The sequence below is a fragment of the Melanotaenia boesemani genome, chromosome 15 (assembly GCF_017639745.1).
Source record: "Melanotaenia boesemani isolate fMelBoe1 chromosome 15, fMelBoe1.pri, whole genome shotgun sequence".
Lineage (NCBI taxonomy): Eukaryota > Metazoa > Chordata > Actinopteri > Atheriniformes > Melanotaeniidae > Melanotaenia > Melanotaenia boesemani.
The window spans coordinates 8,115,528-8,130,253 of record NC_055696.1 but is presented as its reverse complement, the minus strand read 5'-3'; the positions used below and the strand labels follow the sequence as shown (position 1 = coordinate 8,130,253).

The 14,726-nt window shown below is 39.1% G+C and overlaps 2 protein-coding genes across 7 annotated transcripts in view; both read left to right on the top strand.

The window, feature by feature from the left end:
- LOC121654432 (spectrin beta chain, non-erythrocytic 1) overlaps positions 1 to 3,731 on the top strand; it is a 48,669-nt gene extending 44,938 nt beyond the window's left edge. For all 4 annotated transcript variants that reach the window (XM_042008566.1, XM_042008564.1, XM_042008567.1 and 1 more), the window contains one exon: positions 30 to 3,731. In XM_042008566.1, coding sequence (XP_041864500.1) covers positions 30 to 242 — 213 coding nt within the window. In that variant the 3' untranslated portion in view covers positions 243 to 3,731. The remainder of the gene's footprint in view (positions 1 to 29) is intronic.
- Positions 3,732 to 4,686: 955 nt separating this feature from the next.
- On the top strand, positions 4,687 to 14,129 carry dpf2 (D4, zinc and double PHD fingers family 2). 3 transcript variants are annotated; one of them, XM_042008568.1, is made up of 12 exons: positions 4,687 to 4,786; positions 6,271 to 6,431; positions 6,622 to 6,729; positions 6,872 to 7,050; positions 7,181 to 7,273; positions 7,345 to 7,423; positions 7,897 to 7,938; positions 9,790 to 9,927; positions 10,043 to 10,174; positions 10,279 to 10,391; positions 10,775 to 10,856; positions 11,824 to 14,129. In XM_042008568.1, the coding sequence occupies exons 1-12, from the start codon at positions 4,755 to 4,757 to the stop codon at positions 11,898 to 11,900; spliced, it is 1,236 nt and encodes a 411-aa protein (XP_041864502.1). In that variant the 5' UTR covers positions 4,687 to 4,754; the 3' UTR covers positions 11,901 to 14,129. The 3 variants fall into 3 exon arrangements, with proteins under 3 accessions (XP_041864502.1, XP_041864504.1, XP_041864503.1); XM_042008569.1 differs by having other exon boundaries at positions 4,735 to 4,982; XM_042008570.1 differs by lacking the exon at positions 7,897 to 7,938 and having other exon boundaries at positions 4,688 to 4,786.
- The last annotated feature ends 597 nt before the right edge of the window (positions 14,130 to 14,726 follow it).

Here is a 14,726-nt window from a genome sequence, read left to right as displayed (position 1 = left end):
GGTGTATTAAAAGTGTTGTCTTTTTAAAGTCGGAAATGAGCTCCTGGATTCGTTCCATTCTGGGCTCCATCCCGACAGGATCAGGAGACTCGCCTGGAGGTCCCCGGGCCCTCAGCCGTGCCATGACCATGCCTCCCATCTCCCCAAGCTCAGGTGATACTGGAAGTGTCACCATGCGCAACAAAGAGGGGAAAGAGAAGGATCGTGAGAAGAGATTCAGCTTTTTTGGCAAGAAGAAATAGAACACTTGTAACTGATAATTGATGAAAACTACATTAATGAAAAATCCAGCAGACTGAGGCAGACGGAATGAAAGTACACACAGGTCATACAAACACACTGCTCTCAGCGCAGGCCCCAAGGAATTCGCTGAAAACTATTTCCCTTCCTCTCTGATTCTCTCCCTCACAGGTTTATTTGTTATTTACTTTTCCTTCATCCAACCCAGTTGTCAAATTTAGCTGCACCCAACAATGAAAGGCCCCCTCATCCAGTTTCAGACTATCTTGTTAGTCTGAGTAACAGATGTGGTTGGTGTTAGGTTGGATCTGGACCCACCTCAGCTCCAGTCCAACAAAACGGCTCGTCCTCAGCAGGAGTTTTTTTTTTCTCTTTGGTGAGTCTCAACTAGCAGAGCTGTTAAAATGCCATGTGTTCAACTAAACAAAGGATGGCAGCGTTCAACTGTGCTGCACTCCGGTTTCATGTTCCCACTGTCAAACACTCTTGTAGGAGGGATCGCATCAGTCTCTTTTTATGTTCCTGGTATTGAAGTTATTAACATGATCGATATTATTGATATTATTATTATTATTATTATTATTATTATTATTATTATTATTATTATTATTACTATTTATCTTTTGCAATTGTTGGTTTGAGAAAACAAGTTAATTAGTAGATAATCTTGGTTTATGTTGTGGAGAGAAACGAATTCGGTTCAACTAGTGGAGAACGTTGGGCTTGCCCTTGTATGTTTTTGTTTTTTGTTTCCTTTCTTTTTTTTTTTTAGGAAAGAAAGTTTATGAGGTGTTTTGCAACATACATACAATCTCAAGTTTTAGCTGTGTGCAGTAAGTGATCACAAGTTTCATTGGGAAAATGATATATATATTTAATAAGTGGTTTTATTTTTTTTTCTTTTGTTATTTTTCTAATTCTGCCTGTATTTTATTATTTCTTTTGAGTGATCTTTTCTGCTTGATTTTCAACTTTCCTTTTATTTCTGTACAAAGCAGAGAAGATTAGTTTTCTAGTGTGCGTGTGTGTGTGAGTTGTGGTGCTGTGGATTTAGCATGTTTATTTGTTCCTGATCAAACATGGCCAGATGGATGCTGCTTTTCAGTGCTCAAATGCAGACAAAAACCAGACTCAAACACAAACTAATATGACTGGAATGAGTTCATAAAACTTTCTTTCCCTCTTGGTTTATAGGGACGTGTAAGCTGACATTACCATTGCTATTTCTCAAGACTTTTTCTTTCTGTTTTAGTCAAATATCTATTTCTGTTCCATCTGCTGGTATGAAGGCATGGGGGCAGTTTTTAAATAAAAAGCTTAAGCACATTTTTTGTGGCAGAAATGCAAGCAGGACCAGTGGAGAGCTGACAGATTTAATACCAGGTTACGTGAAGGGCGTGGAAGTGAGAGAGGATGAGTAGTGATGAATGCACTTGATGTGCTTTGTAACGGAGATATGAGCCTGAGCTTTACTTGAACCCACTACATTTACACTGAAAACCTTGTTTACTCACCCTCCATTCAAACAGTCTTAAAGAAAGTTTTCTTAATGCGAAGATGTGAATGTTTAGGGGGGGGGGGTGACCTGTGGCAATGACCTGATGTATGTAAGTGGATTAAAATTACAATATGACTAACAGTAACCATGGGAAACTCTACTTACACGTGATGGCAAAGTAAAAGCAAAATGGAATAAGTCCTAAATCCTTTTTGAGTTTTTTGCTCTTGCATATGTGGTGTGACTTAATATAGAGTAACGCTCGTATATGTCAAATCATTACCATTTATTCTCTTCTGTGTTGTGCTCTGAAGACATGAGATCACCTCATGTTCAGGATTGGGAACCGGCTAATTTTATGTAATTAGCAGCTAACAAATGAAGACAAGATTGTCTCAATCTAGTATAGTTAATATAAACAAATGATGGGTGACAAGTTTGTTAGTTTCCTTAATTATGTAAATGACTGAAAGAAAAACAGCATTTACGGTATATTGTGAATGTAGACAGTAGCACAGTTTCACATCAGTGTTTGCACACAGCAGTCAGTGAAATGAGCTGTTTCTAACAGCAGCTGATTCAGCCAGGGTCTGATGGGTGAACATACGAGAACTGAGCTGCTATTTGTAATTTGTTACTTAAATTTGTTACTTAAATAATACAATAAAGCTGGTAATTGAGGACAGGGATTATTTCACAGGAATGTCACACCAAACTCCTGTGATGGCACAACTGGTGGGAAGTGTAGATCGGCTAGCCTTAGTTTCCTGTTCCAAATCAGTGTGTTACTGCTTGGATCAAAATCTGCTCAATGTCAGATTACTGATTATCCAAACTGAGACTGTTTAACTGGGTTCAGTAAACAGCATGGAGTCCAAACTTTATCTGATTTGCCTTGCCTCTGTCTGTGGGAGTCTGCATCCCAGGCGTGTTACAGAGCTCCTAGTTTCAGTATAGTGTAAGTGGCCTGAAATTGAACTACAGTCTAGGAACCACACAACATACGTTAAGTGAGCCAACGCAGTTTGCATAGATGTGTGCAGTTTTGTATGGAGGAGTCCTTCCTTTCCGGTGGAGGAGCAGTTTAGTTTTCTCTGCTCTGAACATCCGACACAGCATCCAGTTTATGAACAAGTTCCAGCTCAGAGGTCCCACATGGTATTTTCTTATCAACTCATTTGAATGTGAATGATTTAAATTAGTTTGGCCAAATTGGTCACGTGAAGCAAAAATAATTCTCATACTTGACATACTGTATACAGGCTCTCTCTATATCACACATACTCGCACATTAAATACTGTACTGTATACTTAATGCAGAATGATCCTGGCAATCCAGTCTTAGGAATGTCCTCAGCTGGCTGCAATTTGATGTTGCATATTGCATCCTTTTAAAACAATATTGTGCTACTGGTGAGCTTTGACCAGAATATGGGATGTATGCATTATTGATGTCACGGATAGGTTTTTGGTTCTAAGAGTTCTTGTAACTTAATAAAAACAAACAAAAAAAAAAAAACAGCTTTTACTTGTTAAGAAATAGATATGAGCAAATACAGACTGGTGACAGTTTGAGCTCCTTGTTTTAGACGAAGGCAGGATATTTGCCATCTGGTGGAAGCCTGTATGTTTTTTTTTTTTCATCCAGTGGTCTGTCTTGCAGCATTTGATAAGCCTGTCCTCCTACCATCATTTCTCATTTCTTTTGACGAATGTCTGTTTCTCTGTAATTCAGAGTTGTTAATACCACTACTATTATTAATTGCTATTCTGATCATTATTGCTACTGTTGTTACTATTATTACTACTGTTACTAATGCAACTTATTGCAAAAATTACAACTGCTGTCCATTTTCAGGTACGTGTCTGACACCAGACCCTTCCACACGATGTCAGTGTGCTGTGGAACATTTTCATTACAAATTGAAAATACTGTTTGTTGACTTGTGTATCTACATCTAATATTAGGAATAATAAAACATGGTTTAATCAACAATGTTTCTGGGATATTATTTATTTATACTAAAAGTATAATGCTTCCATTCTGTCCATAAGTCTGTGTTAAGTAAATTTGTTTTCAAACAAATCCCCTTCATCTTCAGTCATCTCCAGGCCTGATTATTTCTTCCAGTTATGTGATGTCACTCATCTTTAATGCAGCATTCGTGAGAAATATGTTTACAGCTTCTACTTGTTTAGTGCAAAAAGTGGGAGGGGACATTTTCATTGCCTTGTGGTTCCTTCAGTAGCTTTACTGTGGGCTATAAATGGTCTTCAATGGACATATAATTGTATTTACTGAAGAATTTTAACTCCTGAAAATAAGCAAAAGAAATGTAATGCTTTATTAGATAAAGAAAAAAGGAAACTACCTTTTGGGATAAGACTGAAAAATGGACACTACGGCTGAGAAACCCAAAATATTGAAAATACGACCGGAGGTGAGGTTTCTCTAAATTGTCCTTGTCTGAGACCAGAAAAACCAAGTTTCCTGTGGCGGTTAAATGTAGCATTAGTTTATTTTTGTTTTTGTTTTCTCTCACCGGATGCATCACTAGCACAAAATGCTACCTTGCACAAGCATTTTCCTTGCACACGACACAATTTAAAATTAAAATAAACCATCTTTCAAACGGTATATAGTTGTTTGGTATAAGAACCCTGCGACTGAAGCGTCAAAGTGGAAGTAAGCCAATCTGTAACTGCACTATGTGTGCTATTCTATTGTTAGTCTACATGTTATCATGGTGTTAATAGCAATTTGTCTTTTAATAATACAAGATTAACTCGTAGAATAATAATTCAAACCCAATTCCTGAACTGCTGCTATAATTTTTTAGTGGGGAAAAAAAGAAATAAAAACAAAACACACCAGGATTTACTTTCAATTAGCTGACAATTACAAATGGCCGCCAGTAGAGGGCACTCGGGTTCACGTTCCTACTCTATCTGCCTACAAGTCCAGACAGAGGACACTCATTACCCGGCAGGCACTTTTCCCGTGGATCAAAGCAAGATGGCAGCTGTTGTTGAGAATGTTGTCAAACTGTAAGTGCTGGACTACTGTGCTTAACTTACAGCTACGCAGTTGACACACATCGTGGTCACATTATTACAGCCGTATGACCACACAGTCACTGTCTCTTTATTTGGTTAGCTTAGCCACAATCCAACTGACTTAGTAAGGTTAGCCAACGGTGTCGGAGCGTCGTGTCTTGTCTTGTTCACATCCTGGAATGGAAGTGTAAGTTAACAGACACGCAGCTGACCTTTTTGGGACACTAATCATTGGGTTGTTTAGGGGAACATGCGTAAACTGTCTGTTAGTGTACTTGTACGGAGATTGTGGCTACTTGTAACGTCTTTATAATCAAACGTATGTCGTGCTGCTAACGTCAAGTGAGTGGAGCAGCTAGGTGGCTCGCACGCTAACAAGCTAAAGTGAGTGTTGTGTCCAACATGGTCTATGGCAATTGTTAATAATGAATGAAAGACTTAAGAGATCAGTCTGTCAATTTTAAGTGTCTAGCCTTAGTAAGCGCTGTAGCTGTCATGTTTCAGATTCGCACAAAGCAACTCTGTTGAGGTGTAAAGTTTAATGCTTTGATGTCACGAGCCGCCTGCGCTCAAACGTGCTTCCATTTCCGTTGTTTCTTCTCGTTTGTTGGTTCAACCGAAACCCTCGTAAATGTTCGACTGTAATTAGACGAGCTTAACTGTAATTACAGAGACGTTCTGGAAATAAAAGGACTGTGGTCATTTCAAGACGCCCGTGTGAAAATACAAAAATACACTTCAAGTTTGAGAATATCTAACCAGGTTTTAAAGTTGATTGTATGAAGATTTAACACTTAGATAAAATGTTGCCAGTCAAACTAAAACTACTGTATCTTAATAATAAGCGCATGTAGCTTTTGAGATTAGAAAATTTTACAGACCTTTTTTTCTCCCCACATTTGCTGCACATTAGTTCACAGATCTAATTCAATGAGCAGTTGACTCATGGACTTGTGGACAACTTGTTGTATCTGGCTGTAGTAATAATCACTTGAATAGTTCCTCTTTACTGCTATAACTTAAAACAATGATAAATGCCTAAAATGTCAGGGAATTGTGACAGCCTGGGCTGCAGCATAATACATGTTGTTGTAGTGCTAGAAAGCTCTCAGGGACACCCTGATAGTTTAGCTGGATGATAAGACCATTTGTTTTTATTCTCTTTCCCCTTTTTTCTTGGAATTCAAGTGTTTGAACAAACAGTAAGATATCTGTCTTGAACTTGGAGTTCATTCAGCCTCATATTTTCTAAAAGAAAATAAGTATGTGGCACTACTATGATATATTTGTGCTAATAACATAGAGCACAAGGGATGCTGCCGACTACCCAGCTTTTTGTTGTTGGTCAACTGAAAAAAGAAGAGAACCTACTGTTGTAGTTTTTCTTTGTAATTTACTTTAGTTATACAAGAAGTTGCAACTTTTTGTTGTTTGACCATTATAGATTCAATCTGCCTCTGGCTTTGTTTAATCAGGCTTGGAGAGCAATACTACAGAGATGCCTTGGAACAGTGTCACAACTACAACGCCAGGCTGTGCGCCGAAAGGAGTGTTCGAATGCCGTTCCTTGACTCTCAGACCGGAGTTGCTCAAAGCAACTGCTACATTTGGATGGAGAAGAGACACCGGGGACCAGGTGAGATGAGACAGGTTTACTGAAATGACATCTGTTTGGAAAGAAAAGTACATCTTTAAACAAGTTAAGATTTTTAGAGTTTTAAGAAAGAAGCATGATATGTGATTTTTTTTTTATTCTAACAAATATTCATACTTTTGAGTGAGTAAAGTCAGTGTTACATAGATGGATGTGTTCTACCATCTCTCAGGCATAGCTCCAGGGCAGCTCTATACTTACCCAGCCAGGAGGTGGAGGAAGAAAAGGAGATCTCATCCTCCAGAGGACCCAAGGCTTATCTTTCCTCCTGTCAAGTCAGGTACTACAGCAACAAGCTCAGCTCAGTCCCCATTTTAACCTGTCAGCCTCAAGAAAAATACAAAAAGCTACACCTTCCAGACATTTATTAAAGCGTAGTCAGTGTGAACTCTGTAATGAAGATATTTGTGTTTTACCAACAGAGATAGATTTAGGACTGAAGAAGGATGCTCTGCTTTCATCGGACGGCAGCAGCCTGGAGGCCCTACTGAAGGGGGAGTCCTTGGACAAACGGACAGCCGCAGACCTCCGGGGATCAGAGGAGGATTCAAACCAGAGTGATTACACCGGAGGCCTGAACCCTGCTGCTCGGATTAGAAAGGTTTTTTTTTTTCTTTTACAATGAGTTGTGGTGTTAAATGTTATTATTTAGGCTGCTAAATGAGATGAGCTGTAAGGCATGTCAGGACTTGATGTGGTTTACTTAATGTCATTTTTTACATTCCTAACAGAGGATTCTTGAGCCAGATGACTTTTTGGATGACCTTGACGATGAAGATTATGAGGAAGACACGCCTAAAAGAAGAGGCAAAGGGAAAGGGAAGGTAAATACCTCTTTAATTCCGACTGTGTGTTTTTGTTCGAGCCTGCTTATTGACTCCAGTAATGTCCACAGGGTCGAGGAGTGGGCAGCAGCAGGAAGAAACTGGACACGGCAGCGCTGGAGGACAGAGACAAGCCTTACGCCTGTGATAGTGAGTCCTGATTGGTCAGACTAGAGCATGTGAACTCAGGTCTGAGTAGAGGGTCACTAAAGGGCGAAACAGCTGTTCTATGTGTAATCTGTTAAAGCGAGAGACAACATTTTCTATCACCTTTCTTCTCACCCTCCTTCCTTCCTGTTATTGTTCTGCTCTAGTCCACCTTCTTGCTGTTTTTTGCTTGACTTCTTAAATCTGTTATTTCTGAAGCTTGTTTAGGTTCTGTTGCTTTTATTTGGCATTATAATGGCTCACTTTTCTTATACCTGCATTTCCAATCTTTTTATGGGTAGGAATAAGCTTTTATCTTATTTATTTGGTGTTTTAAGACTGCAAATCTGTTCTGCTTGATGTGTAATTTTTTCTTCTTTGTCAAGCAGTTTCACTTTTAACAGTGGGGCATTGCTGACTGTCGGTCTCTGAGCCTCTGCCAGTGCTCTCTCGTCTCCTTCTCTTCTCTCTTTCAGACACTATCAAACAAAAGCATATTTCAAAACCTTCTGAAAGAGGTATATTTCTCTTCATTACTTTTCCTTCCAGTCTGCTTTGTCTTTTGTCTTCACTGCTTGTTTTTACTGCTCTCAGTGTAGTTCAGCTCAGAGGCCAAATGTTCTACTTTAAGTAATTTACTTAAATGTAGTTAACTAGCTTTAAAATGTTTCTGTTGACTTTAAAGTGTAGTCTATAATGAGCCTTGTATATGAGATGGATAAACTGGCCTGTGAAAGTAATTTTTACCTCTCAGTTTGGCTCTGAACTTTAAACAGATTTAGACAAGCTACAGGCTGGATCCTGCTGCTGTTTTCCCCCTTTTGCTTTATGTCTTATAGTTACTGCCTTCAGTTTGATTTCATTGCTGTTTTACCATGCCCCCCCCTTTTTCATCACATTTGCTCTTTGTATATTGTCATTGCACATTCAATATTTTCTTAAGCTTTGCTGCTGTCTTGTGCCAGTTTGATGCCTGCTTGACCTTTTGTTGGGGGAATACTTTTCCACTGTATACAGTCACATGGCATGATGCGCCTATTTGAGTCTTAAGTATTTTGCTTATTGTTTCCCAAAAATCATCTTGCTTTTTAGATGATGAAATACCATTATTGGCATTTTGAGGAAATGAAAAACAGAACTTACATGGAGGTGAAAGAAGAAGTTTTGACCCAGAGTTTTACCTTATGACAAACATCCCACACACCCCGCGACAAATGCCCCGCAGTGTTGTGTCTTTTTTTATTATTATTATTTTTTTAAAGTATAAATCATTCTTAGAATCTTTGCTCCTCTTACCTTCTTAACTAAGCGGTGGTGAAGTCGTCATTTAAAATTATTTCAGTCTCATAGAGACCGTTGATATATTAGTGAAGAAACTAAAAATCACATATCTTAGTTTATAGCAGTTTAACACGAGTCAAACACTGTTGGTACCCCTCATAAAGCTGAGCTTAAATTTCCCCAATGATGCATTTACTGACAGCAGACATAGCAGCACTAACCCCTTAAGACTGCACACAGTATGTGTATTTCCCCCTTGTCATAATTTTTGACTTACATTTCAAATATAGATATATAGATGAACGAAGGCGCTGACCGTACTTTAAAAGCAAAGCTAAAGGTTTTACCTCAAAAGTTTTTTTTTTTTTTTTTTTTTAAATCTTACTTTTACATGATTCTGGAACTGAGAGATGAGGTTTTTGTGGAAAGTGACAATTCGGTCAACATTTCAGCCGTTTCAGAGGCTGCTTTTAAAAAGTGCTCATTTTGTGTTTTTTTTGTCTGTTTTTTTTTTTTGTTTTTATTTTTTTCATGCTGGTCCCAGAACATGTTCTTAATATTTACAAATTGCTTCATTCTTCCCTCTAGTTTCATTACCCATGCACTATTGTGTCTGTTATTTGATTAAAGCCATAGGATCATGGTGGGTTAAAATGATTTCCTTTTTGTCTGTCATATAACTTACCGCCACATAAAAGCCTCCACACAGTATTTAATCAGCCCACCACATAAAAGTCGTAGAACGGATGCTGCATACGTCTCTGTGTCTGGTTAAATTTCCTGAATTGTCCTTTAAGACTTTCTGTATAATGTCTATAAGTAGTTTCACTGATTTTCAACCACAGAAGATTTTAGATGATTACTGCAAAGAGTTTTCTTTATTATAGCAGTACTCTTTAAAACCCTGAGATCCTCACAAAAGATTCCTTTAAAAATAAATGTGATAAAATGTCTTTTAAAATTCTCAGTAAATGCATATTTGCCGTCCAGTTCTCAACACTAGCTTTTCACATCATGGACTGGGATGTCTGTTCTTCTTTTATGTCTGTTCATATTCATACATGTCCTATTTTCTATCTTGGTCGCAGTCTGTGGGAAGCGCTACAAGAACCGTCCTGGCCTGAGCTACCACTACGCCCACTCCCACCTGGCTGAGGAGGAAGGTGAGGACAAGGATGACATGGAAATCAACGAGCCTGCTCTGCCGCTTCCTGAGGAGCCAAAAAGTGAGCAACAAGTACCAAAAGACAGATTTCTTTAGTAGATCGGAGGGGCTGTTGTGCATCTGGGCAATCATTGCTGACTGGACTATTGAGTAACTGTCTGGGTGTTTTCATCTAGCTCCCAAGAAAGGTCCAGATGGTCTTGCATTGCCTAATAATTACTGTGACTTCTGCTTGGGAGACTCCAAAACCAATCACAAGACAGGCCAGTCAGAGGAGCTGGTGTCCTGCTCTGACTGCGGACGCTCAGGTATTTTGCAGTTAAAAGAACGCTGAAATGAAGTAGCAATAGGAGGAAAAACTTCACATGTAGTTGTGAGAATGGGGATAACATAACTATTTTGTTGAATGCAGGCCACCCCTCCTGCCTGCAGTTTACACCTGTAATGATGGCAGCTGTGAAGACGTATCGCTGGCAGTGCATTGAGTGCAAGTGCTGCAACATGTGTGGCACATCAGAGAATGACGTGAGTTTACCAGCTTTTTTTTTTTTTATTCAGAGGCATGCAGCCATTACAAGAAGTGTCTGGGTTTCAGCTGGAGCGGCCATAGCGGGTGACTAGTGTCCTGAAGCTGAAGCTCACTTACATGCACATTCAGGCACACATACACAAGAACTAAAGCATAATTTTGATCAGCTCTATTGATAATACCCTCTTAAAGAAGGTTAAAAGTAAAGTGACAGATCAAGTTTTCTCATAAGCCAACCAGTCTGATGTCAGACTTCTGTATTTGTATAAAAGATGTGATGTGAATTGGAATAATCGGTATGGAAAATGAATGTTGTATGCTAGCTATCTGGTAAAGTGGGATCTAGGCTGTTTAAGAGACTTGTGTGTTTTTCCTCCAGGATCAGCTTCTGTTCTGTGATGACTGTGACAGAGGCTATCACATGTACTGCCTCAACCCACCCATGTCTGAACCTCCGGAAGGTGAGTCCACCATGCGAAATAATACTACTTTGTAAAATATAATGAATCAAAGATGAAAAAAGATGTTCATTATTTATTAAACCCACATTTGATGGAAGCCATTTCTTTCTTTTAGTGATTTTTAAAGCTTCATGCATGCTTTTATCTTTTCTTAATTAGATTAGTGCAGCTTTCTTTTTAAAGATATAAAACAATCTAAAGCTAAGATGGATTTAAACTCGCGTGGCGTCTACGTAACGTCGGTTAACGGTTAGGTCTGCAGAGGCTTGACGTGCACCCCTCCTTGCAGCGTGTTTAGTTGGAAGTACTCCCTTGTGATTGTTCTGTTTGTGATTACGTGTTTCCGGATTTCTGGAGCTTCTTGCTGAATTTGTGTGGTTACTGTGGAAGAGAAACTGCAACACGATGCTGTAGCCATAAGCTCGAGAGCAAGAGCACATTTCACCAGCGTCAGCCCTTCTGTATGCAGACATTTTTTGAGTATATATCCAGCTTTAACTGCCTCCAGTTGGTCCAGAATTTGGCTGCACGTCCTAACAAGCACACGTAAATTTGAGAACATCACCCCAATCCCTTCTTCTTTACACTGGGTCCCCATCATGCTATGGATTGATTTAAGATTTTGTTGTTTGTTTTTCAGTCACTTCATGGTTTAGCCCCCTCTTACTCAGCAGATCTTTGTGCCATTACACTCTACATAGGTCCTTGAAATCCTCTGGCCAAAGACTCCTGGTGGTCCCCAGGTATAGGTTGAGCCTTCAGGGAGGTTGTTCCTTTGCAGTTGCTGACTCCAAACTCTGGAAACAGTTGCCTTGCCTTTGATGAAGGCTATAAGTAAAAAAAACAAAAAACTTTGCTTGTGGTTGTCCAAAAAGCTAAAATGCTGTACCAGTCACATCCAAGGTGCATGCTGGAAGCTTTTTTAATTTATATATATATTTTTTAAACCTCTCTCTCTCTCTCTCAGGGAGTTGGAGCTGTCATCTCTGTCTGGACCTTTTAAAAGACAAGGCATCCATATACCAGAACGTGCCAACATCATGATGGCACCTCAAGCCTGCACTCATTTGTCTCCCAACCGTCCCACAGCAGTATGGTTTACCCCTGATGATCCATGAAAAACTGCCCTGACAAGTTGACCTCAGATGGAGTGTGTCCTGGACAGATAAATACTGAAAAGGGAAGTATACCTTACCAGACCGGCCTCATTTAGCATCAGATATGACTGTTACACAGTTCCAACCTAAGATTCAGTATAATAGGTTTTTATTTTCACATGCTTGCCACATAGCCAATTTAAGCAGCACTCATTTCATAAATACAGCATAAATAGCCAAATTATCAATTCCTGTTCAGCTTTTATACATAAAGTTGCTAAAACCTCGTCTCTTGTCTGCAATGTACTGATTTTATGACTAGAGCAAAAACATGAAATCAAATGGCATGCCCATGCTTGCTAGTAGTGAAAAAATACATTTTATAATATTTATATATTTCTATGGTATAAAATGGTGTTAAATATGTATAAATTGGAGAAAAGGAATGGTCACACAATGGTCTTTTATTAATGATGCCCATCTCATCAGTGTGGGAAAAATTCACAACCAAATATTCTTTTGTGGTGATATCTGGTGATCCATCTGATACAGTCAAAGGGATTTGCTGAGACTCTGAATGATTTTCCATCTGATCCACTGCCACTGGCCATACACACAGACACAAAGAGGAAATAAAAACTGGAAAAAGTGATAGAATCATTTACATTCTTGGCAGAGTTGCCCAAAGGCTGCAGGATCCAGGATCACAGGTTAGACTTGAGTCTGTCTGACTCTTGTGTGCTACAAGTTCACTGAGTTGCACTCAAGTGTTCATGTGAATGCATGAAGATGCACTGTTGTGCGTGTTTCATTCAAGCTTTTGGGACTTTTAGACAAACCTGTCAGTTGTTCGCACTAAATCCTAAAGACTGCAGCAGTACAAAGGAGGCCTGATGTTGATGCAAAACTGGTCCTAACAGGCAGTGCCTGTTTGATGGTTATGATTATGTTTCATTCAACAACAAATCCTATTTACAGCAGCAGTCCGGTAAAGGGAATATCGCTGTGTTCTAGCAGTTCGCTGATCATGCACCATATCCGGTGTCGTTTGTGACACCGCTTGGTTGCGTTAATGCAGTTGACGTGTAAGTGATCTCACAGATTGTCACAATAGAAAAGCAATATTAGAGCTTCTGTATGATGCTGGGTAGCAGGGAGACAGATAATGTGTGATACTGTAAGTTTTCTAATGAGAAAATGTTATTAAAGGTAGACTGGCAGCAGTTGTGGATGACTTCATGTTGTAGAAAATAGCTTATATGTTTGGTCTTGGGGAGAGTGCTGTTTTTCTCACTGTTTTCATGGTTTTTATTATGCAATGGTTTCCTTCAGTGGTAGGGCTAAAGAAAAAGAGACAGGACTGCTGAAGCAGTTATTTTACCTCAAACAGAAACAGTATTTAAAGGGTTGAAACATGCTGTAGGTAGATGGGACAAAGTCAGAGGAAGAAGTGGTGAGAACAGGAGCAGTGTCTGTTCAATGACAGCAGTGAAACACGTGCATGTTCAGTAACTGTGTGCACTCTCATGCTATGTAGTTGTCTGTTAGGTCGGCCAAGGTCCCTGGGAAGTGGTGTAATATAAATTAACCATGCTATCATGTTGTTTTAATAGCCAACTAACAATTACTAAAGCATTACACGAGTGTCACTTGGTTTATTTTCACGTTTTAAACTTACTGTTTTATCTACAGATCGTGGCTACTAGAATATTTATCTGTTGCTTTGTATTCATTGATAATGTTTGCATACCTGATGTGTGGGATATTTTGGGAGTTGGGTTTAAGTTGCTTTTTAGTTAATCCTGTGATCTAGGTCTCAAGTGAGCCTCTCTCTGCCAAAGCTCAATACAATAAGCAAAGTCCGTAATGGGATTAGGAGGCAAACACTGAATGGTTTAGTCTGCAGCCTTTGAATGGAACTTGTATGAATGAGAAGACTGTCCACCTTTCATAATCACATCACAACTATTCAGTAATTATTGTTGAATATCAAATTATGGTTGTCCTGTTCATAGCTTTGGGAGAGAATTGCTCTAAATCAAGTGATATTCAAATGAAGATCATAGGTTTACATAGTAGGTTAATTCTCTTTGGGTGGACTTTTACTTGGATTGTAATGGAACGTTTTATTGTATGGAGAAAAAAAGTCTTCAGGAAAATAAAATACTAAGCACTATTACCTGATGTGTTTTTTTTTTTCCCCCAAACTTTGCTGCAATTAATTACAGAATTTGTCATTTACCAAATACACTGTTGTTGGGAAACCTGCCCATTCTGTATATTCAGGTGATAAGTTGACAGAAGTTTTTGTTCGTGTAACATTGCTGAACTTAAACCTTACCAACTGGCGCAACCTGTAACCCCAGAGCATTTACTTTAATAAATCCACCAGCCTGCCAGTATAACTGGCAACACAAATCTGGGTTAAAATGTAATAGTTTAGCAGCTTTAAAATGTCAATATTTCCTGTTTAAATGTATCCATGGCTCACTTTCACTATCCAGTTTTAAATCAAATAAGTGTTTGCCGTGTGGTTACAGAGGTGGGCTTGGGTCTGGAGAACCTGGGTTCAAGTCCCCAGGCTAGCAACCAAGGTAAACCACTGTGGGCCGCTGAGCAAGGCCCTCAACCCCCAACTGTTCTCTGGGCACTGGAATCTGGCAGCCCACTGCTCCTAGCAACTAGGATGGGTTAAATTTATTAATCCCAGCTTGGGATTAATAAATTATCATTTAAAAGAAATAACTTACCCATGCAACCATGTTTAAAATTC